A 27,995-nucleotide genomic window follows, 5' to 3' on the forward strand; every position below is an offset into this window, starting at 1 on the left:
AGATTGTTTTAGCAAACAGAAAGCTCAGTGCACAAAATTTAAAGCAGCTCACGCTGTCACTTTTGCTGACACTTAAATGGGCCATGAAAAATGAACGCAGAATTTCTTCTCTTATATTATTTTTATAAATTACCTTTTCTTTCAGTGTAGCGACTTTTTCCGTGAGATCACTGATGGCTGTTTTCTGCTCAACGTTCTCCACTTCATACACACTGCATTTCTTTAAGGCTTCATTCAGCTTAGTATTAAAAGTAAAAGTTCATGTGATAGAAATACATAGAATTCTATTAAAATTGTGATGTTACCAGTTATAATATTGAGTTTACACAACAGTGAAGTTTATACGTTTAAATTCATAAACAAAAACTTATCATCCCAGTAAAATGTAAATACTTTCATGCAAAGCTGTGTTGGGTCTAAGAAATCCTTACACCAAACTTAATGAATGAACAAAATTAAATTACTTAACTTACTTAATTGTACTTACTTACAAAATTAAATTACTTAACAAAATTAAATGAACAAAACTGCAAAGGACAAAGTACAAACTTTCAGACTGGGAAAACAGCAATAATTCTGTTGGGACACAAATCGAAAGTTATGGTTAAAGCCCATCAGTTCTAATAAGTGAAATAGTAATTATAATTTTAACTTACTTTTTGCTCAACATGCACAAACTTTTCCCCAAGCTCTTTGTTCAGAATATCCTTTTCTTGAAGCAGTTTCCTCAAAGTTTCAACTTGTTCCAGCTTTTCTGTGGTGCTCGCCAGTTTTTGTTCTCTTTCTCCAAGTGAATTTTCAAGGAAACTATTTCTGTCACTCAATCTGAAAAGAAAATACATATTTAGACATTTTGAAAACAAAGCTTGTGTTAAGTTTTCTAAACTTACTAAGCCCAAACTAAGAGAACCATTATTTTTGCACTTTCCACTTAAACTCCCAAGTATAAAAGTAACACAACTGCAAACAGAAACACGAGCCAAGTAATTATTTTTTTCAAGTGTTTTGAGAGACTATATGCCTCATTAGAAGCTGAAGTTTAAAGCAGAGAAAGCCAATGGTGTGTGGTGGTATAAAGAACCTTGGTTTTACCCTTTAAGCTGCTCATTCAAGCCAGAGATCAGAATCTGATGCTTTTCTACATCTCGCATTTGTTGGTTGCGCAATTGGGTGAGTTGAGTTTGCAAACGCTCATTTTCATTCTGCAAAAAAGCAATGATGGAAGAGCATTATCACACCCAGAGAAGTGAGAGAACTTCACTTCACTTTGTTCACACAGCTTTTTGGAGGTTTCAAACACAGTACAAATCTCCTACTCTAGTCAGATCCACTGCACCAATTCAAAAATAAAACCATCAAAAGAAAAGAAAAAAAAGAAGTCATACAACTGCAACCAACAACCAAAAGCAAAACACATCCAGAATCAACAGCAAGTAGGACAAACATGGCAAACTTGTCACCATTCATGAACAGAAGGTGGCATTTTGGAGGAGACAGAACACACCTGCACTGCCCTCAACAGCTGCCCTTCTTCCTCTACACCAAACGTTACCTGTATTGAAAGGCTTTGTTACAAGAGTCTCAATAATTAATGTAAGCTTATCTCTCATCTTAAAACCAGTCATTCTTTTTTATACACGTGCAACTTAACAGTTAAAGAACTATGAGTAATGCACCAAGAGTTTGAGTACAAGATCAGCTGTGTCACTCAGTGAAAATATGGTTCCCAAATTACCACAGTAATTTGTCAGTCAGGCAATACCAAAAATAACTTTTCCTTTTAAAAGAACTCTACTGTTCTTTGTGGGGCTTCAGTAAATGGTTTTAAAATATAACTATGTGTCTAGATAATATCTGGAGTTTAGATTGCATGTGTATTTATTTATATAAAATTATGGATCATTTTTATATAATCAGTTCTTCTCTAAAAATGTGTACATATATATATGAAAAATTAAATATACACACACTCTTACAGAAAAGAAACTTAAGAGATATAAGGAGTGGGAAATTCAAACACGTCATAACCAAATCTAATTCTGGACCTTCTGACAAAGGCAAATTCTTCTGCACAAAGAATTATGAAAATCATGTTGTCTTTTTACTAAGTTTCTAGAACAAATAAAGCTTAATCCTAATCATAATTCTCCACATGCTGAACAAAAGCAACAGGCTTCAACCTCAAAGCATAATACAGGATGTGTGCACTCTCTGACGACATAATTAATGAGTGTAAATTGGGTTTCAGCCATTTTTTGTCAGCTGCCAATTGATGAGTTTAGCTTAGTGTAGGCTGTGATATAAATAACATAAAATGATTCTCTTGCATCATCAGGTTTACACAACCAAAGCTCACCTGGAGCGCCTCCATTCTACCTTGAAGCTGAAATCTGTCTTCCAAATCCTGACAACGCTCTTCCAGAAAAAGTATTTGTTCCTGCAGTTGGTTTCTTTCCAATTCCAGCTCTTCAACCACACTCCGTAAACCTACTCAGGTCAAAGAAGGAAAATTCTTTCAAGAGAAGTCCACCAAAATTCTCAAAGTCTAGAAATGGCTGCAGCTCTTTATTCAAAGTTCTCATCAGCGTTGGGCACAAACAAATCTCACCTATTTCTAGTGGAAATGCCTGCGCTACTACATCCCCAAAATTTAGATGGCAAAAGTACCCTTAACTATTGGAAAACCAAAATAAGTTGCAGAGCTCATGAACTCAGAGGACCTAGCAGAAATGTTCAAATATTGAGCCACCACTACTGTGGCTCAACCAATGGTGTGGCTCACGTTACATTAACCACAAGTTGATCAGGTGCTTACAGGATCACATATTAACAAATTATTAATAAACTGGTCTGGACTGACAATTTGTAAGTGAGCCCATTCCATCTTAACAATAAGATGTATTTGCAATCTTTACCATTAATATAAAATCATCAGCATTAAAAACTGAGAATTGCATTTTTAAATTAAGCAGCAATAGAACGGAATTTTGGTTTGCAACATAACTGTGATATAAACTGGAAGCACATTCACAGGAAGAACTCATAACTTAAAACAAACACATGATCTTGCCACATGGGATATTTGATGGGCATCAAAGCTCATCCAATTCCAGGGCTCAGCCATATTGATGCTGTACTTGTGAGCCAGAACTAGGCAGTTCATCCAGCACGCACATGCTTGGAAACAAAAAGGAAGAAAACACAAGCCAAAAAATCCAACAAAGATTAGAATACACCACAAATGGGCTGTTAACTGAATTTGAAAACAAAAATAGACACAAAATGCAGATGCTGTGTGCATGCTTTCATCAACTGTCTAGTCGCTATCACACCTGCATTGGGTGAAGGGTACTCTGGCCACCAACCTCCCATGTTTTCTCCTTCAGCTGAGTCAGTGCTATCCAAGGTGACATTCAGTTCTTGGAAGCATTGTTTGCCATCGAAGGGGAATTCTTCCTACACACAAAACATGAGAAGGAAGCTTAACTTAAAGAAGGAAGCAAGCAGGGGTAAGATAATTCAGCTACTAAAACCACAGTTTCAATCCAAAATCCCAAAACTCAGCACTGATTCAGGCACTTAAATGCAAGTACGTGGGATTGCTATGAACTAGAGTGGCCTGCCCAGCTTCCAGATATTATTTCCAGAAAAGCCAAGTCTCCCACAGGTTCTTTAAGATAGCTGCAAGCCTTTAAAATCACCCCTGGCTATCTGAGAAGCTAATGGATAACAATGTTTGGATATCTTAATTAGTGCCCTGATTTCTGAAGTTGAGTCCTCTGAAGCATCAGTTAAGTAATTATCTTCTTCCAACAGTCTGTTAATGGGACAATGACATCCTAATTCTTAAAAAAGTTACCATTTTTTCATGCAAGGTACACCACCACCTACCTAGAAGTCCACCTGAATGAAGTGGCACGAATTATTCAGTAAAGCTCCACCAGCAAAGAGATTTGTAAAGATTTTATAGAAGATAAAAACAGACTTAACATCTGAAGCATGCACATGGCTTCAGGCGTGGGAATTACTCCAGAGAGAACCTTGTGATTTTTCAGTGGAAAGGAGTAAGAGGTGTGAGAATTTCCCATCTTCTGGCTCTGTACATGATCATTAAATTTATCAATGTTTTCAGTTCCAACAGCTATGTTCTTAAGCTCCTAATGTTTTAAAGACTAAAGCACCCCATAAATAACAGTACTTTCCACAGTTTTGTTAATAGACAGGTAAAAATACTCACATCTCTTTGAACCTACCTGCAGCTTCCTGCTGGTCTGACTGCCTTTTCTTCTTGCCTGCTGCAGCCTGCCCACTCCTTGAACTGTGGCCAGTTCCTCCTCCAGCTCCTGCTGCCCTGAGACTATGGCTGGATCGGAGCAGCCAGGAAAGAACCAGTCATCCTCAATCAGTTTTGTGCCACAGGAAAGCATTTACATTTATATCAGACACTACTACATGAAAAGAGACCAGGGACAGGGTGAAGTCCCTACAAATGACTGACAGGAACAAGATTAAAGATTAAAATCCACTGCGTTCACCTTGTGATTTCCCTCGAACATTCCTATGTAGAACACAAAGTCTGAGTATCATCTCACTAAGAAGAAGCAAACCAAAGTCTAACTTCACTTCTTCATCAGCTCCAAAAGAAGACTTTATACAGGAGGGTGGAAAGGGTGAGGTGTTACCATGCTAAGAAGGAAAGCCAATCAATTAAAATGCCAAATTACATCTCAATTCAATTTACTAGGTTCAAATATACTTAATTTGTCTGATAAAAACCACAGCTTTTTCAGCTTTTCATTTTTATAAAAACTTTAATTTTAGTACAGGCTCTAAAGCCAGATCATTTGAGGAAGTCACAAGCATGTGTTACACTGGCATCAAACCATCTTATCACAAATTAGTAACATCATTCTTTTCAGGACAAATACAGAATCACTAGTTAATAAACACACTGAATAAACTGAGAATATGAAAGCTTAGGTATGCATCCTGTTCATTGTTAGAAATGATTTGTCACCTGAAGTGCATTCCCATCTGTTTTGTGATACAACAAAACACATTTGGAGTAAAGATTAGGAAACAACACATTCCATGCAAAGCAGACACAACAGCACAGCCAGGGAAAGGGAGGGCAAGTAAAGGTGGCTCCATATTTTAATTGAAGGTTACATTAATTGAATAACTACAAATTTGGCTTTCAGTTTAACCACACGAATCCACAGTTGTCCTCACAGTACACAAAACTCAGAGAATTAATGTAAATGCATCTGTGAGGTCAACACCAGGAACGATTTGGAGACTCAGCTCTACAAGGAATACCTTCTTTTCATTTGAGTTGGCCAAAGATTACTTATACTACAGATTTCCTTAACTCAAAATTCCATAGCACCTGCTAGATTTAAATTCTTCCTGTAATTTTCCAAAATTACACCCCTAATGTCTTGTCAGAAAAGATTAGAGGGGAAAAAAGCTAAAGAAAAAAACAATGACCCTTTTCAAGTGGGTTTGATAAACTGGATTATACTTCTGATTTCAATTACACTTTGGCTTCTTACACTGTCAGTTCATAAGTGTTTGAAACACCCTTGTGTATCTTCTAGATTTTACCTTTTTTTTATCATTATACACACTTTTTCAAGGCTGTAAAATTAAATGCCAAATTTTGATCACAGGCCTTAAACCTCTGTTGACAGGAACTGCCAGTTAAAGGGTTCAAAGAATAAAATCTATTCCAAGTAAAAATTTAACCCCTCTTCTGACACTGTAATATAGGAACCCAACATATTTAGGCTCCTAAGTATCTGATGATGAAAAAAGCAATGAAATTACAACTGTCACAAGAATAATGGAAGGAACAGAAATTGGAGCTTTAGAATGATTTAGCACACTCAGACAAGTGATAAAACACTTCCAGTTAAATTGAGCATTGCTTTAAGAACAACTAGTAATTAAATACATTTTCTGATGTTTTACAGCAGCTTAGGAAGCTTTCCATTCGCAATTATTTAACATAAAAACCTGAAAAACTTCCCAGAATACCTTTTTTCAGATATGCACTGCATATAACAAATTATGATGTGTCTGTACTTCCCTGAGTCACTACTGATGCTACATATTACTTACAGATGGCTTAAAATATTGGTAGTTAATATTAATGCATGCAAGTTCAGCAATTTATGGGATGGAATATTATTTTTTTTAAATACTACTGAATTTCAGATAGTACTAAGAATTAATTTGCTTCTTACTTAGTCACAACCACTCGTGGCAAGCCAAGAAATTTGTCTCTAGATAAAACATAAATATGGAGTCAGCTGTTACTACAGTGAAAAAATGAAGATGATTTCATTAATATAAAAGAAGAAAACAGGTAGTGCAAGGCAGGAGAAACTCGAGTCAAAACCCAGCAGTTGTTACACATATTGCTAAAATCCACAAACCACCAATGGCAGACCTTGCAAGGCACTGTTGGCAATTTGCTCCACAAGAAGCAAGAGCAGGAGAAATCAGCAACAGTACATTGCAAGGGGCCATTGCTGCAGGAACCTGCATGCACAAAACTGATGGGAAACTGCTCTCCCTGGCTGCCCAGATCGCAGTGGAGGGTAGGAGTGGAGGGGGAAGGGACGCTCAGGGCTCACCAGGAGGAACGGCAGGAAAAAAAGAAACAGAAAGATCATGCTACTCCCAAGGGGAAAAAAAAATGCAAAATTAAACCTGGACTGAGGCAGAGGAAATTTCACAAGTGTTATTAATATTGCATGTGGCTCTGTGGCCAGCACAGATGTGCTAACAGGTAGATTTGATGGAGGGGTATTATTCCCTTTCAATACCAAAGCATAAATCCTTCAAAAAGAAGAGACGTGATCCTTAAAATATTTCTGTGCTTACATGCTGAACTTTCAAATGGATTATGGAAATGAAAAATAATTCAGCTGCAGATTGAAAAGAGAAGGCTCAAATTAACTAACTGGATTAATTATGATGGGAGGTTCTGTGCATTAAAACCTGCCATTATTCCCCAAAGAGTTAACTAAGGGGACAAAAATGGTAATTTAGTAAAGATAGCATGGAAAGAGCAGTGAAAGCTATCTAAAACTTAACCAGACCTTCATAAGTTTTAATAGAAGCTACTTCAGTTTCTCATCAGCTGATTAATTAATAATTTAGCAAGCTCTAAAACCTTACATTACTTGAAATACTATTTTCTGTAGGTAATTTGGTATTTTTAACCACCTCCAAGCCACTGCCAGTGAGCATTATTCAGCTGGTCTATACAAGTGGCACCTACTAACAAATCACTAAATATCCTAGACAGAATTAATGAGAAATTTCCTAAAGAGAAACTGCAGGTTTCTCTTGTTGTCAGGTACATTTTGCTTGAGCACCACCTTCATTTCTCTAATTCAAACCAACACTATAGTCCCCCACACTTTCACCAGTTCTCTATGCAGGCAGCTTTAATATTTCAATGGGGAACTATTTATCACTGATCAAATATTATTTTTTATCATTTTTATAATTTATCATATGCAGACAATAAGCCTGTCAAGCAGTCTTACAAAGCAGCAGCTCAAATGGCAAACAAACAGCACATCTACTTAATAAAAATTATATAAAACAAGATGAATATATGAAAAACAAACTCAAGGGAATAGGAAAAAGCAGAAATTGCAAAATTCAGCAATTTCACTAACTATACATATTTTATGACTACAGAAATGAGTCATGGTGGTGTGCTATCAATTCGGTCTGAAGCACAACAGACACACACAAATCTATAAAAACAGGATTGTTGGACTGGAAATAAAATAATTCACCTTCTCTCTCCTCCTCAATCTGAGCCATTCTCAAGGCCATGGCAGATTTCTCTTCTCTGACTTGATCCCGGGACTCCTCTGACTCTGGGACATTTTCCTGCCATTCCAAGAGACGACTCTGCAGTTCATCCACACTACCTGATTCACTGGCCTAACAAGAGAAATTCTGTATTAAAATAAATTTACCACACCTCTCTGGGAATGTAAATACGTTGTAAGTTAGCACACCACCATAATTCATCATTTAACTTAAATAAAAATCTATGAAACTGGTAAATGCAGATTGTAGATATTGTAGATTATGTGAAAAACAAGTCCCATGAATTCATAAAGTATTAAAAATATTTTTTCTACAAAATAACAGCCAGACTTTGATGACTCACATTAAACATAACTAAATAAACAGCAAACTGCTTGGAAAAATGTAATTTAAAGTGTGTGCAAAGTAGGTAGAAATCAATCTTTTTGAGTAATTGAAAACCTGTCATCATGTTCTCCAACTGAATAGCCATTGACAATTCCATCTATCAATAAATTAATTCTCAGCTCCAAAATCCAGCTGACACACTTTTCAAAGTCAAATTAGCACCATTAATCAATAACTCATGCAAATCAATTTTCAAGTCAACCTGTGAAGCTGCTCTCTTTGTAACTTGGTCAAGATCAGCCTGCAGCTTCCTCTGCTGCTCTTCATAGAGCTCGAGCTTTTTCAGCAGTTCTTCTACAAAAACAACAAATTTGGTTAATGAGGAGACAATTTATTTTTGTCTCTTTACTTTGGATCATCTACAAAAGATTTTCTTTTACCATTCTGAGTTCCAATCTCATGCAATGACTGAAGTTTTGACTGTAGTTCTTCATTTTCAACTTCTAATTCTGACACACGATTGCTTAAGGCAGATACATCATTGTTTTTTGAGGAAAACTGAAAGAAAATACAGTTATGGGGGTTTCAAACACAGCAAATCACAGCAAAGTCCTTTTTTTTCTTATTCTTTAGTAGTATCTTGAATAGCTGTTTTTCTAACGTTTAAAGTGCAATACAGCAGCTCTCTCTAACAAATTTACTCCTGAATGCTGGTAACACAATTTGTACTATTTTTTATTTAAACTACATCTTGTATCAACACTTTATGTCCATTCCATTTTCAAACCTTAATTCATAAAGCAAGCAATTTTAATATTCTATTTGCACAACAGTTTACTTTTTCATCAAAACTCTAAGCACAGTAGTTGGAGAAAGACACAGAGCCTTAAACACAAAGCTACACATACATTTTTCAGTTCATCCTCCAGCTGTTTGATTCTTGATTTAGACCAAGCCTTCATTTTCAAAAACTTGGCTTCAGATTTGCTGGCCTCTTCTGTTTTCAATTTCACTTGGACTAAGAAACAAGAAGCAGGAATTATTTAAAACAGTAGAGATTATTAATACAAACCTTGTGTGTAATTCCTTTAGCAACTGGAAGCTACACACACAAGACAACAGCATTTACAGAAAAACATAAGAATTAGACACAGTGAGAAATTTACAGTTCATGTGATTATCTTGGTAATCCTCTAACCCTCATTATTATAGTAATTGATCCCTTTAATTACTGTGGCAATAACATTCCATCAAGTTTCATGTAGTTCTAATTGCACTAAGTATGAAATTGGCTCAAAACACGTAGAAGTCTGGGGCAAAGAAACCTTTAAAAGTGTCAGTGACAACTGTTTCAATAGGATACCTTCCAGTTCTTCCACCTTCTCTTTGGTTATAGATTCCAGATCTTTGACTTCTTTGGAGTTACTCTGTCCACCAGCACTCAACTCTGCCACTTGTTTCTGAAGCTGAACCAGGGCCTGGTCTTCTCTTGCAGCTCAGTTTCATGTTTCTCTTGAATTTCATGCAGTTCAGCATTGTATTTCGCCTTAACTTTTGTCATTTCAAGCTCATGTTTCTCCATCATGTCTTTTAATTGAGCTCTCATTACATGTTTCTCAGCATCCAGTTTAGACTGGAGGTTTTCTTTTTCAGACAGAAGACGTTTCAGGTTTTCATTATTCTCCTGTTTAAAAAAAAAAAACAGCACAAAAAACATTTTTAATTTCAATGCAAAGTATTTTTCCTACCATTGTCAAACATTATACCTGTCCTCCTACTTATGGCACTTCTTACTTTCAATTGCTGGTCCTTGGCATCCAGCTCTTTCTGCAGGACATCAATCACTTGTGTCCTTCCCAGCATGACTTCTTCCTTTTCATGGAGCTTCTGTTTCAAAGCCTTTAGTAGCTACCAAAAATAAAAAGTTAAATAATCAAGCAATCCATAAAAGGCTTATTTTTATTCTCCCAACCAGACACTTGAACTGTGTCACAGAGTTTAGTAATTACATGACTCCCAATTCAAGCTGCTGAGTTTCCAGAGCAACATACCTGTTCTAGGTCAGCACTTGCATCAGACTTAGCAGCTAATCTAAAAAGCTCCTGCTCATGCTTTTCCCTCTGTGCTTCCAGCTCCTTTTCCTTTTCCTGGATAATATTTTGAAACACACGTATCTAAAACCAAAAAGAAAATAAATATGAAACCAGCCAACAAACTATAGCAAAACCACACTGAACTAACTAAAGGTACAGAAAGATAATGGATTCCAAATTAAGTCTGAATTTTGCTTCCAGTAACATTAAATACACTAATTAGTCACTTATGTTATTCCTAGCAAGTTTCTAACAACTAAGCCCAAGTATAAGCCTCCTCCTCAAACACTTGTATTCTACCTTTCCTAAGAACTGGATATAACTTTTGGAATCCTGCATTTACTTACATTTTCCATGTACTTAGCTTCTTTTCCTTGGAAATGCTCTCTTTCCTTGCTTTGAACGTTTTTCAGACTCTCGATCTGCTCCTGGAACAAGCTGCATTTTTCCTCACTGTCTCCCACCTTCTTGGTAAGGTTCTGCACCAGAATCTCCATGCTTTGCAGTGATGACTCTTTAGCTGCCAGCTGGTTCTTTACAATGCAAACCAAAAGACAATTAGCAGAAAAATGATACAGCAATCATGAAGCCTCTCCCTGGTAAGAACAAAATAAGCAAGTAAATATATATAAATTAAGGTAGTCAATAAAGAATTTTTAGTCACATGAATTAACTGTATTTCAGAGAGGGACTGACTACATAACATATCAAATTCATTGGTTCCTTGAAAGCTCTACAGAGATTTTATAACTGAGCTGCTAACATACCTTCAATTCCTCATTGGGCAGGAATATTTCATTGGCAGCATCACTGGATCCACAGGCCACCTGCAAATCCCTGATGTAAGCATCCCTTTCAGCCAGCCTCTTCTCCTTCTCTGCCAGCATGGCATCCATGTCAGCCCCACGGCCGCGCTGCGCCTCCAGCTCAGCATCCTGAGGTGAAAAGGCAGAATTCTTTGGGCTCTGTGCTTCCATCTCCAGCACAGAAGAATGGTCTGCATCATTTCCTTACTGCCTGTGTTAGAGTACTCCAAAAATTACAATCAGATGTATAAGTGGTTCTGTTTGAAATGTAATCATTATTTACTGAACCTTTCTCTCTCAAACTCTGCAGCATTCCATTCCTGCCACCATCCCCAGGGAAGTTGTGTCCACAAAACACCATAACATTAAATCAGTTCTTGCCTACATTTCCTCTTGTTATGACCTATTTTTTCAATGAGGAAAACTGAAACAAAGCAGTACTTTTGTTCAAAATGCAAGATTTAAATACAACATTGACCCACAGAGCATGTCTTTGTGTATCCTTCTCCATTCATCCAGGATTCCCTGCTCACTGAAGGCACAATGACAGAATTCCCACTGCCCTTGCTGAGGCTGTAACATAACAATTCCTCAACACAAGAATCCAATGGCTCTTCAGCAGCACAGAATTAAATATGTACTTCAATAAACATATTCAAACATAATCCTACACCACAAAGGTAAAAAGTCATGTCATACAAAACACCACCTTTTTCTGTAACTCTTCATTTTTTTGTGTGATCTGGGATTCCAGCTCTTCAATTCTCCTTCTCAGCACTAATATTTTCCCTCGATTTGCTGCAGCATTTTCCTGGTCTCCATCTTTTGATGCCTGCAAAAACAGAGAGGTTTGCATTGAACAGGTAACTCCTGGATTCTGTACCTCTACTTAGTCTGATAATATTGATGAAAAAGCTGACTTTACTCACAGACCCTGTTTCAGTTCTCTTCCATATTTCATATTCCATGTAGAAGCTGGCACAGAATTTGTATTAAGCTTATAAAAGTCTTTGTATTTAAATTATTCATGATAATTACTGCTAAAAAGTGGACTGGAATGTGCAGCAAGGAGATTCACTTTCTTTGGCAATTGAAACTCAAATAATCTGGCAAGTGTAGTCCATACATATCAGAGGGAAAACAGGACTACTGGGAGGAAAAAAGGAAATTCAACCATTCCTAAGCATGCTTTTAATCACACTTTCCCCAGTTGTAATTGCTGTTTTATAGAAATTATCTGCCATTACAAGAAACCAACTGCTAAGTATGCTTTGTCAGCCAAAAGAAGATCAGAAGAATAAATAGTTACTGCACATTTTTATGGAAAACTAGGGACTGCAACAAACTGATTGTTACCTTTCCCTTCCAGCACAGCTTTAAAATACATATCTCCCTGAAAAACCAAAGCCTCAAGTTATAACCTTGAAACCTTATAAGCCTCATATTATAACCTTGAAGTTATTTTAGAAGCTATAGAAAGTCCTACTCTGAAGAAATACAAGTCTACTTGCACAACTGTCTTACTCCAAACACATCTGAGACTTCCTTGTTAACAGTAAAACACCTGTCACTTTCCAGGACTGAATTCACATTTTGCTAGTAAGGACAGTTATCCATTTCCTAAGGAACAAGCCAGCTTTTGTTTTCATTTCTTCTCCAGACCTTATCTGCCTGATTAACATGTGTCAAAACTTTGAATTGCTAATAGGATGAAGGAGTGAGAAATTTTTACTAAAACAATTTGAAGGGAGTGTGCAATTTTCTGGATTTCTACTGAAAAATGAAAGAATTAAATAGAAACACAGATGAATTGACAGCACCCACTCAGTCTACCTCGATCCTAACCTGACTCAGCTCAAAATTTGAATTTCCCCATTGAGTCCAGCATGGAAAACAGCCTACAGCACCCCAGAAATTGTATCTGCTTTCAGATATGAGAACACCTTACCTTTTTTGGCTCTGCTTTGGCCTCTAAGCCTCCTGCCACTGGTAATTGCTTCTTAAGTTCTTCCAGCTGCGAGGTTAATGATGCAACCTTGGCTTTGTTCTGCAGCTTCAGCTTGGAAATTTTGGCATCAGCAGATTCCTTCTCCTCCTACAAACATCAAAGTCATGACAGACTAAATTAGCTACATGGACAACTGCCTCCTTCAATTCTTCCATCAAAAAAAAATGAGAGAGGGAGAAATCTGAAGTGATTAACGAAAAATATCTTCCCTGAAGAGACATTCCAATTTTCACTTTCATTATTTAAATATTCTCTTCTTTATCTAAACTTTCTGCACATGGTGATTATTACTGCATAGAATTCAAAACATTATTATACAAATTTCCCTATTTTTTTCATAGCAATACAAATTCTAGGCTTGACTTTTTAATGAGAAGAATTATTTTTTCATTAAAAAATACAAAAAGACAGACACCTTCATGAAAGTGTAAAATCTTATTTCTTTTTTTTTTAGAGAACTCAAAATACAATGAGTTTTAAAACATGCAGTATTTTAACACTTGGCTGGTCACATCCACAGATATAAAGGGCAGAAAGAAATCTCTCCTAGGAAGAGATAAACCTTATGACTTTTTTAAAAAGAGTAACAAGCCCCCAAAAAAGCCTTCATGATATTAGATATAAATTCCTTCTAGCTCAATCCTGTGACAGAACACATGCTGGGAGCCAGCAGCAATGTCCAGAGCCCAGAATAGCTCCTTGTGACCATCCCAGAGCTGCTGTAACAGACTAGAATCTTGCAAAACATGACAAAAAAGGACTGAAGGGGATTTTTCAACAATGGTTATGACATGAGCACACGCTCAGTACCTTTAACTGAAGGTCTTTGCTCCGGAGCTCAGCATCCTTCTCCCTGACAAGCTCCTTGAGCTGTGCCAGCAGCTGCTCGGTGCTCGTCAGCTGCTCCGTCAGATCCGTCACCGCCGCGCTTCCCACGTCCCTGGGGCCTGCAGCCTGCAGAGACCCAGGGAATGTTCAGCCTGGGGACATCCTGGGTGCCTCCCAAAAGCCAAATGGGGCACACTGCACTGCCCCTCAAGTGCCTGCACTTGGTGTCCCACTTCATTACGACAGTCAGTAAATGCAATGCTAAAACTTCCATGGCTTATATATACTCACAGTAGGCTGGTTTTACCAGGCCACATGGAATTCTAAACCTTACGAGCTGCTTTAGCAAGCTTGGCTTGAAATACAGCAAAACCATCCAAGCATTCTAGGTATGAACACCTGAACTTCCTCATTCCCTTGATTTGTGTTGTGACAGCCAGCAGTGCTGCTAAATAAAATAAATACCCATAAAATATTGATATTGAACCTACTCTACCCAAAGATGCCCTGAGGATGGAGCTTATGTAACTCCTACAGATGTTTTCTTAAGGCAGGATAAGCAGAGTGAGGACAGGCACAACAGCTGTGGAAGGCACGAGAGATTAAACATCAAGGAGATAAGAAACAAGGACACAAGCTGACTTTTAGAGCCCTAGAACTGTCATGGTAAAACCAGTCAAGCAACTGCTTTATAAAAGAGAAGATACATATAGTTAGTGTATAAAAAATGAAAGATTCTCTGTGTCAGAGAGTCTTAAAAGGATATTAATAGTGATTCAGTACTTACTGCTGTTTTGGAAGGAGAATCATCTCCACTACCCCATTTCCACATAGTTCCACGATGGCTACAGAAAAATAAATGAAATAATACCACAGTAAGTATCAGGGACTCAAATAACTGTAATTAATTCCTACTTCTGTGTACCTCATTTTGAAATGCTTGAGAGGGATTTGCTCAGTTCTGACAGCACCTCTGATCTCCACTATACCACCAGTTGTTGAGAAATAACACTTCTCATTATGTACAAAATATGCATAACGTGCCTTTTCTAAAAACTGCCAGTCAGTAAAGTGCCAATAATTCCAAAAATAATCAAGAGAAGTCTTTAAAGAGTAAATGCCATGGAGTATTATTCTGCACAGCTGCCTCTCCAACATATAAATAGAAGACACAAACCACATATAGTTTGCTAATATTTAACCTGACCTTAAACACTGCCTGTCCCTGCAGGAAAGTAGGAATTACATCGACACAGATTTCTAAAAAAATCACACATTAAGGCTAAAACCATCAAATAACATCAAACTGCTTGAATTGCTGTGACTGCTGCTTATCTGAAAAGTACAACCAGCACTGCACCTGCTCAGTAATTGTCACTCTCCATTAGCAACACCCAGAGGAAAATCATGTGTCCTTCCCATTCTTGTTACAGACTTGTGAACCACACATCCACAGAGCAGGCCTGAGTTTGGAAAGCAGGTCATAGTAAGCACTAGCACACAGCTTATCTTTGAAAGAATGCAGCCTGATAGCAGGGGCTGCCTTTAAAGCAGTTCACCACTCCAAAGCTTAACCCAGGAATCACAGACTGCAACCCATATCACCTACAATTCCAGGCTGGATCCTCCTAAGGATCTCTCCTAACATTAAAATCAAACAAGCCATGGGTGTGGGGATGGGAATTGCAGAACCTGTAAGTAAACCTCTCCTCTCATAACTACTGCAGAGCTGTAACCTCAAACCTGTTCCCAGTGAAAAGCTCACTGCCAGGCACACCAAAGGGTTCCCCAGGTACAAAGAGGCCAGAATGACTCACTAGATGGAACACAGTGGGGCATTTGTAAATATTTCAGCTCATTTCCAGCTCTGACTGACAGAACCATTTTGGTCTCACCTGCCAGCATTCCTACCCCAACACCTCAATTGCTGCTTCCTGGTGTATTTTTATTTACATCAGTGACGCTAAACACTGACAAGTTTTCCAAATCAAGTTGGGAAACAGAACTGATCAGGCTTTTCCTACCTGGCTTGAAATCGACCAAGGATGGGGTTTGCTTTTTTTCTGGGGTACAGACAGCAAGTGAAAGCTGCAATCTTTAGTTAAAGCTGCAATCCCTCAACTCTTTAACTCTTTTAGTTAAAGCTGCAACCCCTCAACTCTCTATCTTCCACAACTTCCACGAGACACAACAGATGCTGCTTAATTTTACAAAACAACTTTCTCTTAATGCTCAGAATCCAACTGAGGTTTCAGCTCTGATCACAACAGAATGTTACCAAAAAGAAAAGCCCCAGCGGCAGCTTTGCCTTCCTAAATCATCATCCCCTACCAGATGCAGCCAAATCCAGCTAAAAAAAAAACCCTAATCTCGTATTATTCATCTGGGCACTTTCCAGCCTCCTCAGTCCCCTGAATCAGAGAGCACAGGGCCCAGCACCAGGGGCACATGACAGATTCGGGCAGCAGCTCGTTCCAGCTCTCATACTGAGGAAGGTGATGGCAGACCCCTCCCTCCTCTCTGCCACAGGCCTGCAGCAGGAAAACAAACTGTGTAACAACTCAGCTAAACCTAAGATTATTTGAAACCCGTTCCCCGAAATAATTTGGTGTTGGCAACAGATCCACTGAAAGGAAACCATTTTTATTGTTTTCTTCTAGTAACTGCACACTTTTGCTTTCACCCACCAAGATGCTGGTTCTTTTGCTGAACAAATTAAGTTTGTTTTCAAGAAATCTGTGCCACATATGAACTAAAAGCTCCTGGCCAAAATCTGCACGAACATACAACACACATCACAAACTGAAGCAGTGTTAACCAAACCACACACACCCTGTAAAATATATTGAGACATTCATATAGCTATTACTTGCACCTGTTATAAACACGATCTCTTAGTCACACTGACCACATTAAAATATTAATATGAATTGTTACTTATTTTCCATACTAAATATATTATATACAAATATACATATAATACAAGGGAAGCACTATTTTCTAAGAGTGACCAAGTGGAGAAACTCCAGAGCAGAGCAGAGCAGGTGCATGTGGGGCGTAGAGAACTCCAAAGAGTCATTTCCACACCCTCTCCCACATTCCCAACCCCTCCTGCCCGGCTCCATCAGCGCCCGGCAATGGGAGTGAGCGCCCCCCCACCTCCGCCGCCTTCTCCCTCAGGGTTTCCGCAGGGCGGGCTCGCACCGGCCGAGGCCCGGGCGGGCCTGCCGGCGGAGGGCAAGGGTTTTACCGTGGCCGCCATGTCCGCACTCACCTGCGGGGCGGCGGAGGGGCGGCCGCGGCCCCCGAGCCCGCCGAGCCCCCTCAGCCCCGACGCGGCCCCGTCGCCGCCGCCTCTGCGGCCCCGAGCCCCGGCCGCGCCCACCGGGAGCGGCCCCGCCCCCGGCGCAGCGGCCCCTGGCGGCGCGGAGGAGCGCCCGCCTCCCTCACGGCGCTGTGGGCGGGAGGCCAGCGGAGCTCCCAGAATTCCCAAACTTTTTTCCCGTTTTTCTGTGAGGAAGCAGGGAGCTACAAGCCAAACACGCTTCTCTCTACACATTACCACGTATTTATTAACTACTCACCTGTGCCAGCGCCTCACCACCACCCTCACAGGAGAGGATTTCTTCCTAATGTCTACTCTAAACTCACTTTCCTTCAATTTAAAGCCCTTACCCCAAGGCCTTCGTTCCAGCTTAGACTCTCCTTTAGTTTGTTACATTTACATGAGCAATGTCAAAGTCTCCAGTAAAATTCCACCAGCTCAGTACATTGCAGTGTACAATATAATTAAGAGGCATTTATAAATAAAGTTAAAACATTTTCATACTAGAAAAAGTGGCTGCTGTATTATTAGGAAAGGGATTTTTTCGTAACGATAGTTGTATTGATCTCACTGTCAGGGAGAGGAATGGATTGAAAATCCTTTTTCTAAGCAGAAAAAAAAGGAAAACCACCTCCAGCTTGCTATAGGGTAAAAGATGCAGGTACAAAAGGAAACTGCCTCGTATCTGACAGCAGCAGCAGCATTGATATTTTGCATTTTGTAATCTTTTAGATACTCCTGTTATCTGTGTGCAAACTGCAGATTTCTAGAGATAACTGGCACTGGGTTCTGGGCTACAGCCCCACCACTCCCCAGACAAGCATCACTTCATCCCACAGAACAGAGAATAAACCTCAATTCACCGGATCCTACAGCATTACCATGACTGGGAACAGGAAAGAAGAAACCCATCAGACTTTAAAAGTCATTTGATTTCAAAATGTGGCTGTTTCATTTTAATCTCTTTAATCTTTTCCTGGTGCAACACTCTTAACGTTGTTCCTATCAGATGTGAGCTAAATGGTGACACTGTGCATGTTGTCACCCAAGCCCTCACCGCTTAGGAACCTGACAGCTGATGATGATGATGGGTGCCTGAAGATCCCTGCAAGACTTTAGCACCTCTGGAAATAGGAGTCTGAGCATGGAGTGAACTCCAGAACCACAGGCTTGCATGTGGCACAGAGCACTCCTTGGAGAATGCTCTGGAGAATAAGGTTTCTGTGGTTTGCAGCAGTCTCCAAAACCAATTCCATTGTGAATCTGACCACAACATCCATCCTCTCAATCTGTACCTTTTGGGATTTTATCCCCATCCTGTGGTGTCTCCATAGCTTTTCTCCAAACCTGTCCCACAGCAGCATCTCTGAATACCTGTGAGAGAGGAGAAAACGGCAGCGCAGGTGCTGCACTTCCATCCCTATCTACCAAAATGGTGTGAGGGGCTGGTTTGAATTGTACAAGCACCAAACCAACCCTGTGCAGTGAGGAATGGTGAAGCTGGCATTCCTGAGCAGCACTAGTGTGCCATGAATAACTCAGCTGGACTCACAAGGCGCTGGGGTATGGGTTCAGAAGCATCTAAATGAATTCAAGACTGCTTATCCCTTAAATAGAACCAACACTGGATCACATGCAGAGATTTCCTTATCTGGGAGGGGAACTTTGCTCCAAATCCTTTTGTTTTTACTCATTCCACTTAGGAGAAAGAAACCAAAAGTATTTTTAATTTGCCCTTTCCTAGGCTCCAGGACAGTTTTCCCTATGCTGTAAGTTGTCATACTGATAAAAATAATAATCATCTGCAGGTCTTCATTTTATCCCAATGTACAAATTATTCTTGGAAGGATGGGAGTGGAGATGACAACACACTCCTTTTGGGGATCTCCCAGCTAATCAATCACTCCCTTCTACCCCTCCAGAATGCAGAATGGTGTTAGCACTGTGCTGTTAGTGCAATATTCACCTTGTGTGGAGTCAGAAAGTGCAGTGTGCTTGTTTCTGCCTCAATAAACATGGGACTCTTACAGACAGGGCTTTCTTGGATGTTTAGGCACAGGCAAACTCCCCTGCTCTGATGCCAGCTTAGGACTGTATTTACCAGTGAGATCCAAGCCCTTGAGACACACAAAGATTCAGACACATTAAACTCTCTTCCAGCTGGAGGAACACCACTTTTGTTCAATGCATTTAATATTTATATTACAGCAGTATCCAGATGCCCCAGTTAGTGCAACAGTGATGTACTTAATGTGCAGCTCTCTGCTGGGACTATTGTGTTATCTTAGCTACTCCTTTTTACAAAATAAAGCTGCTCAGTGGTCAGCCTCCTCATTCCTCTCACACCAAAAAGCAGTGGGAGGAAATTGCTTGCTCTGCCTGTCAGTTTTTTCCCCATGAATCTGCTTCTTTTCACAATTTCTTGCATCCTGAAATAACATGGGGACATGCCACCTCATCTTTGATGAGGGATGGTAAAACTGATTTCACACAGGATAAAGCCAAATTCTTCTCAACCAGGTGTATCAGCCCCACATTCCTACCAGTACCAGGAGGCTCCCAAGCTCTCTCCATGCCCAAGTTCAAGTCAAAGGACACCTGGTCATCACCATGAGGACTTGGAGGAGGAATTCATGCTAAAAACAGATCACAAGAATGAATTCCTGCTGTTGCTGACGCTTCCATTTGTTACCTTCTCCTTCTTGTTCTCTATAACTTGTGTGTCCCCCCAAAAAAGGGACTGCTGGTTATGAGAAGTAGATGTAGGGAAGAATATTCTTGGATGATCAGATGACCATTAGTACATAAATGATGTGTAGTGGCACAAAAAGCGCACTCAAAGGATGGGGTCTTAGTCATGCCACTAATGCAGAACAGAGCAAACCACTCAGATAATGACAAAATAAAACCAAAGCAACCCCGGCAACAGCGACAAGTTACCCAGCACTCACTGCAGGGGGCAACAGACACCTCTGCACAGCTGCTCACCCTGAGTTACCCTGCGTTATCCTGGGTCTTAGAGGACACAGCTGAAGCACACACAGCGTCTGGCTGATGTTCCCACTGAGGGAGGCCCAAAGCCAGGAGTCCCTGGGTTTCAGGCACCACTTTGTGACACCCACCCCAAAGGCTGGGAATCACCCCAGGCACCAGCACAGGCTGGGGGCTGACCTGGGGAAAACAGCTTTGCAGAGGACTTGGGAGTCCTGGTAGAACAAATTTCAATATTTTAATACTTGAACTAAAGTTTTCATGTCCCTCTTGGTTTTAATGGTCCTCTTTGTGGACTGGCCAGCAAATCTGGGAATAACACGGCAGCTGCAGGGGGAGAAATGCCAAAGTTCAAGGAGCAGCCACTGTTCAAGAACCAGCAGGAGAGAGCTCAGCACTCAGCACAGCCAGACTCAGAAAATGCAAACCTGACAGGAATTAAATCACGTTCTGGTTGATCTTTACAAAAAGAAAGTAACACATTTAAAACACAAGGACTCATTGCTGAGGCTGCTTCTAGAAGAGAAACAAAGAAGTATAATTTAGACAAAGTGTTCAAGGCCATCAAAAAAGAAATGGTAAAAATGATTGCTTGAAGATTTGACACACAAAATAGAGCTTCTTTTTGCACTTAACAAAAAGGAGAATATTTTATGTATGCAGGCCATACAGCAATGAAGTTTAAAAGTACCATCAAAAAAGAGACATTGACAATATAATAGAGAAAAAATGCTGCCATCAGGATGATTTAAGCATAAGGAATCTATGAGGAATCTATCACCTTGTCCAACAAAAGATACCTCTCTGCTACAAACCTTCCCCCAATTTATACTGAGTCAGTGCTTTAATACTTTTTCACCAGAAATGAGTCTGAGTTTGACAAATGGTGCTGCAGCAATGGAAAAAGTCATTGTGCAGAAATTGCTGTCTTCCAGTGTCTGTTTTTAATTAGGTGGGAAATAAAAATAAGGAAGGAGAGTCTACTTGGAACCTGCCTGAGTCTCTGGATGGGAAGCATGGATGCATCTCCCATGGAAACAACTGGAGTCCTATCCAGCTGTAAATACCAATAAATCACCACACACTCCACATTCTTCTTTTTTGACATTTTTATTTATCAAAGACAGGACAACTTCTGTATTTAGAGTGATGGGAAAGATCCCAGGACACTTTCATAGCTACAATAAACTCAACCAAAAGGTACATTGTGGATTACATCAGGGATTTGGAACAACACCCTTGTTGTGACTGGTGAACTGGTGTCACTGGTGTCACTGGTGTCACGAGCACAAGTGAGGGTCCTCAGGAAGAGGATATCCCATTGGCAATGGACACAACTCTGGCAAGGATATGCCAGCAGCTCCAGAAGAAGAAAAAGGAGGATCTGGCATCCCACCTGACTGAGAGGGTCCCCAGGTACCAGAGATTGTCCCAAGGTCTGTCTCCACCACGGAGCAGAGCAATGTATTTCAGAATTTGACCTCTCACACCTACAGATGGAGCAGGTATTATTCATGCTATATAAATACACACCTATACTGTGCATTGCCATTTATGGAAAATTAGTTCTGCAAGATTTTAATACTCTTAGGTGGAAGCTTGAAGGGTTAAGTTTACATGTCACTGTTTTCAACAAAACCCAGAAGCAAACTAGGTGGGGAAATAAACTACATGTGCCATTTCAACTCCTTAGCATTTTATAATTGATTTTCAGTATACCAATAAATACTCAGTGCAAAGCACATGCTCACTTAAAATCCTAAGCATTTTAGGAAAATCCAAAAAGAAGCTATCACATGTTGTCTACATGCTCACAGAAATATATATATTAAAAAAAAAAGAGAAGTGTTTCTCACTTACAGCAATATTTTGGTTTTGGCTTAAGAAATGTCGATGCTTTCTCCCAAAATAACAGCACTTGACAAGGTTATATCATTGGCTTGCAGAAAAAAAAAAAACAGGTACAGTGATGGGAACAAAGTATTTACATGACTTGAAACTGAATATTTCCATATTCATCACAAAGACTGCAGCAAGGTACACTTATGATCCAACACTTCTTGTGTTGAGGGCACTGCTTGGTTTGTGACAAGGAGGATCCAAAGCAAAACAAATCAAAACCCACAGAAATGCCAACTAAAAATAATGACCGTTTATGGGACAGGAAAAAAATGACAGTTTCCAGCAGAAAAGCTGTAGTGTTCCTTCTCCTTCACATCACCCACTGGAGTTTGCCCAGGTTCTCCACAAGGTAACACGACTTCCCTAGAGCTGATCTTCCCCATGAGCAGGGGGACAGAACAAAACACCCACTAAGTGATAACAACACACAGAACAGAACAGACAGAACCTTGGGAAACAAAAATTACACAGGAATATTTCTGCCTATGGACTGGAGTTGAAAATATGCTATATAGAAAAGAGTTAATGCTTTTGTATAACTTCATCTTGAAAGGACAGCTTACAAATCAGGATTATTACAGGAGCATCCATAACATGGCCATTACAGAAGCAATACTGAAGGCTGCTTTGTTAACCCCAGTAATTGCACTCTCATTGCACAGGTCATATTGGCAGCAAAAGAATTCAAAATTATCCAACAGGAAGGAATCAGCAATTTCATTCACATTGCACTGGGATGTCTTCCAGCAGGAGAAAGTTCTCAATTTACCTATGGAACAAAAAAAATTAAACAGATTAAGAGAGCATTGACAGTAACACCGTTTTTCGTACTGAGAGAGAAGCAGTGCTTAGACTGCCACTGTTGTAGAGAATCAAACTGTGAGGAGAGGGCAAAGCTCAATCTGTGACAGGGCCCATGGTGTAAACACAGAAATTGGATGGAGGCCTTGTGGTCTGTGTTGCCATGGCATCAGGGGGCAGCGGAGGGAGGCAGAAGCTGCATGGTCTGGTTCTGTGACTCCACACCCAGAAATGTTGCACAGATCCAGCACAAACCTCCTACCAAGAAATATTCTGCGCAAAGAGTGCAAGGTCTGACCACAGTCCCACCCACAGCACTCTGCACAGCAGTAGCTAATAAGCTATAAAATGTACCCCCAATTTTGTAGCAAACTGGAAATGAGAACCTGACATGAAATTTCAGGGACAGATCACTGGGCTTGGCCTCTCACCCTCCCCAGAAGAGACACTTTTGGTAAAGTCTTGTGTCTTGCAATTCATGGGCCATTTGTGCCCCCAGCATCAGCCCTACAGATTTGTTTTTGCCACAGCCATGCACTTCCTTTTTTAAGTTCAAGTGTTTAGAAGTTTCCAAATTTGCTTCCACTAGGAATTTAGCAGCGTGTATCCAATTTACCCACTGGGAAATACAGGGTGGATCCTGAGTGATACCCGGCATCACCAGCCAGCTCAGCCTGCATTCACAGAACCATCTGGGCTGAACAAGACCACTGAGATCATCAGGCCCAATCTTTAACCCAGCACTGCCAAGCCCTCCACTAACCCATGTCCCCAGGTGCCACATCCACATGGCCTTTAAATCCCTGCAGGGATGGGGACTCCAGCACTGCCCTGACAGCCTGAGCCAGCACTTGACAGGGCTCTCAGTGAAGAATGTGCAGAAGACAGAGCTGGAAGAGTAGATGAGGGTGGTAAAACACTGGCACAGACTGTCAAGAGGAGTGGTGGATGTCCCATCCCTGGAAACATTCAAGGCCAGACTCTCAGCAACCTGATCTAGTTAAAGATGTCCATCCTGAGACACAAATCACTTCACCCTCAGGAAAAGAGAATTTATGTTAATAGTGTCAATTCATAAACGACTGAGCCATTCATCTGCAGCTTTATTTTGTGGGCTACGCATCCTTTATCTGTTTTCAAAGACTAACAATTTATATTTGAAACTCAATGCTGTCTTTATTTTTTTCCAGCTCCCTTGTGTGGGTTTTTGTTTGTTTGTTTACTTATTTTTTAAATTTGGATATACAGCTATTTATTGTACATGCTTGTATAGCTACAATTCACATATCTAAACCATTACATTATTGCTTGGATATAAGCATGACCTTAAAGAGTATTTGCAAGTTCCTTTTGAGTGAGGCTGAGATATGCATGCTAGGGCCAGATTAGAGGTGTCCAGGCAATGAAAGCTGATCCAAGTGGGTTATTTTAGGTCTGTGGGACACTGTACATACCAAATTTTAACTGCAAGCAAGTGTCTTCAGTTGCTAAGCAGGTGCTGTTGGTCCTGCACAGGGTAGGGCTGTTATCACAGTGGTAACATCTTAAGGCAGAACCTAAGACAACAAGGGTTTATCTTCACTGAGTATTAAACTACTGAGACAGCAGCATTAAAAAGGAAAAGGAAAAAAAAAAAAGAAGAATCACTTATCTACATCTAACTGTCATTAAACATATGCCTGGTTATTAAGCTCAAGACTTCAGCTAAAATTGTTAAACTCAAGACTTCAGTTAAAATTGACAAGCTTATGTCAGTGCACCAGTTGAGGCTGGCAATTTTGATAGGCACATCTTGAAGCATGTATTTATGTCACTTTTAAAAACACCATTATCTGCCTGCAGAACAAGATGTTCGTTTGCTCCTTTAATCTGCTCTTGAACACTGCCTTTTCCAGGCAATGACAGATACTTGCAGCTGAGTTTTTTTCTATCCATTTTTTAATTCCATTTCCTTTCCCTCTCATACTACACACTAGTTTCCAATTCACACAAGAGGAATCCCATTTTCTAGCAGCAAAACACCAGTTTTCTGCAGCATCACATCCTACCCCGATTCTCTCTCCTGAGAATCTCCTGTTCTGATTGTCTTGACCCAAGACAATCAGAACAGAAACTGAGCCCTGCTTCGATGGTTACTGACATTCCCCACAGTGGTATTAACTAATCCAGGCCTTTCTCACTGGTTTTCCTCCCTCTGGCATTTTTTTCCATGATTTTCTCAGCCTCTGCCATAACATTAAACCACTAAGTCCCTCTCTTCTACTCACCAGAGCCACAAAAAGCAATCAGAACAATGCAGGTGGTCAGCAAGATGCAGTTCATCTTGGTCATGCTTCTTCCCTAATCTGAGGGCATAAAAGAGGTAATAGAAGTTTATTCTATTTAAAAGCAAAGTGCCCAGTGATGAACCGAGGTTTCAAAACTTGTTTCAGTATAAAAGTGAAAGCACTGTCCAGGAAAAACAGGGAAACACAGAGAAAAATAACTGCACTTTCCAAGGGAGGATTTTTATTCTGAGAATAGGATTTTTATTCTCAGAACTGACATTTGAGCCCTGACAGGCTCAGATGGGTCTCCTCTCTGATTACACCACTCAACAGGCCTCCCAGTTTCTCACAGCTACAAATGCACCTAACAAAAAGAAAGGTCTCAAATGCTTTTTCTCTTTTAGCAATTCCCCAGTAAGCCTGGAGCCAGACTGCTCTCCTTTCTCCTCTCTCATGGAATTGCAAGAGGTTTGGCTGCTCTGCAGGAGCTTTTGCCTCTCCTCTCCCAAAATTTCTCCCTCTCACTGAGGGACTGACACAGGCAATAACTCACCAAGTGCCTGCAGCAGTGGCTCAGGTCTCCATGGCTGCTGCAATCCGTAGGCAGCAGTGAGATGGTAAGGTCAGGAATTTTTTTTAACATAGGCAGCTCCAAAGCAGAGTCCTCAGACAGGTTTCTGCACACAGGCTCTGCACTACAATCACAGCTCCTGCTGAAAAACCTCTGCTACTGCAGAGGGGGATGTTCTGAGGAGGCATCAAGCAGACACAGCAGGGAGAGAGGGACCGCACTTGTGCTAGAAGGACATGATTTGCGTTTGTCTTTAAAGCCCAAGTGGCATTCAAAGTTCCAAAATATTAAAGGTATTCAGGTAACAAGTTTTACATCCAATAAAACTGTCACTGCTCTTAATTCTGCCTGCAAATGTAAGATTTTAGCATGGCAGACCTTAACCATTTTAGGATGGAGCTTTTTCCTCCAAGGACACTGACTGTGGACTTGACAAAATGGGTTCACAACAAAAAAATATTTAAATGCTTCTCAACCTTAAGTTTAGTTAATTTTTCTACTGACAAAAAGTCCCAAACCTCATCAAACAAAAAACCCAAACCTATCCAAAAGAACCTTAAGAAATCCCATCTAATGACTTAAAAAACCAACCTGCTCTCTTTTTTCTCCTCTCTGTATGACTTACTGTTGAGCAGAGGGGAAACTATAAAAAACAAAACCATAATGTGTAAGATGAGCTTATTTTCTGGGGTAAACAACTTTGCAAGAAGCCTTTCAAGCGCCAGAGGGTTGTTCCACAGTGATGGGGACCTACAGCAGCTCTGTTAAGTCTGGTGGTTACAGCAAGAGCCCTTCTGGACAGCAAACAGAACCGCCCTGGGAATCTCTCCATCCTCCAGGAGTCCTCAGTCACCCATGTGTCAGCAGACAAAAACAGCTTTGCCTTTTAGCAACACCAAGTCATGACCAGCATAAATATAAGGCAGATGAATAAAAATCATCAGAGCCAGCAAAACAGGAGTAATCCAATGCATCTGTTTCTGGGAAAATAATGGTTGTGTGTTTTCAGAATTGTGTAATCAGGAAATTCCAATCTTTGAAAAGCAATTACTGTACCTAAAAACAGCAATTCAAAATGTGGCTTAGAGGAAATTAAAGAAGAAAACGCCTCCTAAACTGAATTTTCTAAATTTTTTGTATCATCCGGCCCATCTCAATGACAAGAGACAGCAACTGCCACAGCGCGGAAGGCTCAGTGCCCGGTTGTGAAACAGAATTTCTCTGCAGTCCCACCAGGGAGGAGGCAAGCGGACAAGACCCGCTGCTGCTGTCACCGCAGACGCCAGCGTGGGGGCACAGGGGAGAGGACGGGGGGAAGAGGACCGGGAGCGGCATCCCCGCGGGGAGCAGGTGTCGCTGCCTCCTGGCCGCGTTCCACCGCCCAGCGCGGCCGCTCCGCGCCTCGGCCCCGCGCCCGGCCCGCGCAGCGAGCGCAGCGCAGCGCACTGCGGTGCGGCCGCCCGCAGTGACTCAGGGCACGGCCCCGGCCCCAGCGCACCTGCCCCGGGCCGAGCACGCACTTCCATCCCACCGCTCCCCGCGCTCCCGGCAAACGCCGCCGTCCTCCCGCTCTCTGCCCCTTCCCTCCGCCGCAGCGGGACCTGCGCGCTCCCCCCGCGGCCAGCGCTTGGCCTCGCCGGGCTCCCGGCGCTGCCGCCGCTGCTCCGCGCTTGTCCCGCTCACCTTCCGCGGGCAGATCCTGCCGTGCGCGGCGAGCGGCGACGCGGGGCGATGCTGCCTCAGCCGGCGCTGCCTCTCCCGGCGGTGCCGCCTCCGGGGCGGGGCGGCGGCCGGGAGCCGCTGATGGAGCCGAGGCGGGAGAAGCGCTCCCGAGGGCCGGGCGGCCACAGGGAGGTCTCGGCCAGGAAGGCTGCCAGGAACGCGTGGGCCACCCTCCCTCACGCGTCCTGTGGCCATCGCCACTTTGGGGTTGGAGGGGAACTTCAGGACCATTCGTTCCTGCCATGGGCAGGTGTAAGAAGTGCATATTATATGGCTCTACGCAGATATTTACTATATGTGTTATGGTGTATTGATCAGTATCCTTTAAACCTTTTAATAGTATGGTAAACGTAGTTTTGTAGTTGTGAAAATGCGTATTTTATGGTTGGATTTTCGGAAATATTAAAATGAATATGATATGTGTTATGTTAGAAGTTATGCGGTATGTATTCTTTTAAGTACTGTGTTAAATATAGTTTTAGGTTATAAAACAT

At 41.0% G+C, this 27,995-nt stretch overlaps 2 protein-coding genes across 2 annotated transcripts in view; both read right to left on the minus strand.

Moving 5' to 3' along the window:
* Window positions 1-17,293, minus strand: part of LOC118686814 (golgin subfamily B member 1-like) — a 34,309-nt gene extending 17,016 nt beyond the window's left edge. The window contains 21 exon segments of the mRNA XM_054515029.1: window positions 134-238; window positions 657-825; window positions 1,093-1,202; window positions 2,357-2,487; window positions 3,333-3,456; window positions 4,254-4,363; window positions 7,821-7,971; window positions 8,450-8,541; window positions 8,628-8,745; window positions 9,096-9,205; window positions 9,551-9,673; window positions 9,676-9,871; window positions 9,982-10,095; window positions 10,239-10,361; window positions 10,628-10,813; window positions 11,048-11,215; window positions 11,796-11,918; window positions 13,035-13,181; window positions 13,905-14,048; window positions 14,710-14,767; window positions 17,197-17,293. Of these exon segments, the coding sequence (XP_054371004.1) occupies window positions 134-238; window positions 657-825; window positions 1,093-1,202; window positions 2,357-2,487; window positions 3,333-3,456; window positions 4,254-4,363; window positions 7,821-7,971; window positions 8,450-8,541; window positions 8,628-8,745; window positions 9,096-9,205; window positions 9,551-9,673; window positions 9,676-9,871; window positions 9,982-10,095; window positions 10,239-10,361; window positions 10,628-10,813; window positions 11,048-11,215; window positions 11,796-11,918; window positions 13,035-13,181; window positions 13,905-14,048; window positions 14,710-14,754 (2,589 nt within the window). The 5' untranslated portion in view covers window positions 14,755-14,767; window positions 17,197-17,293.
* A 4,036-nt stretch (window positions 17,294-21,329) lies between these two features.
* Window positions 21,330-27,586, minus strand: CD59 (CD59 molecule (CD59 blood group)). The gene is made up of 4 exons (XM_036384642.1): window positions 27,463-27,586; window positions 25,209-25,286; window positions 24,396-24,497; window positions 21,330-22,909 (listed from the first exon to the last, which is right to left on the minus strand). Exons 2-4 carry the CDS (start codon window positions 25,270-25,272, stop codon window positions 22,716-22,718), a joined length of 360 nt encoding a protein of 119 aa, XP_036240535.1. The 5' UTR covers window positions 25,273-25,286; window positions 27,463-27,586; the 3' UTR covers window positions 21,330-22,715.
* Between the last annotated feature and the right edge of the window lie 409 nt (window positions 27,587-27,995).

This window comes from Molothrus ater, chromosome 6 (genome assembly GCF_012460135.2).
Source record: "Molothrus ater isolate BHLD 08-10-18 breed brown headed cowbird chromosome 6, BPBGC_Mater_1.1, whole genome shotgun sequence".
Lineage (NCBI taxonomy): Eukaryota > Metazoa > Chordata > Aves > Passeriformes > Icteridae > Molothrus > Molothrus ater.

What these genes read in the sequence shown, in the direction of transcription:
- CD59 (XM_036384642.1), bottom strand. Translation starts at nt 25,272, where the DNA reads ATGACCAAGATGAACTGCATCTTGCTGACCACCTGCATTGTTCTGATT. An exon ending in GATTGCTTTTTGTGGCTCTG is followed by an intron (nt 24,498 to 25,208) that starts GTGAGTAGAAGA and finishes TTGTTGTCTTAG; the next exon opens with GTTCTGCCTTAAGATGTTAC. An exon ending in TTGCTTGCAGTTAAAATTTG is followed by an intron (nt 22,910 to 24,395) that starts GTATGTACAGTG and finishes TTTGTTCCATAG; the next exon opens with GTAAATTGAGAACTTTCTCC.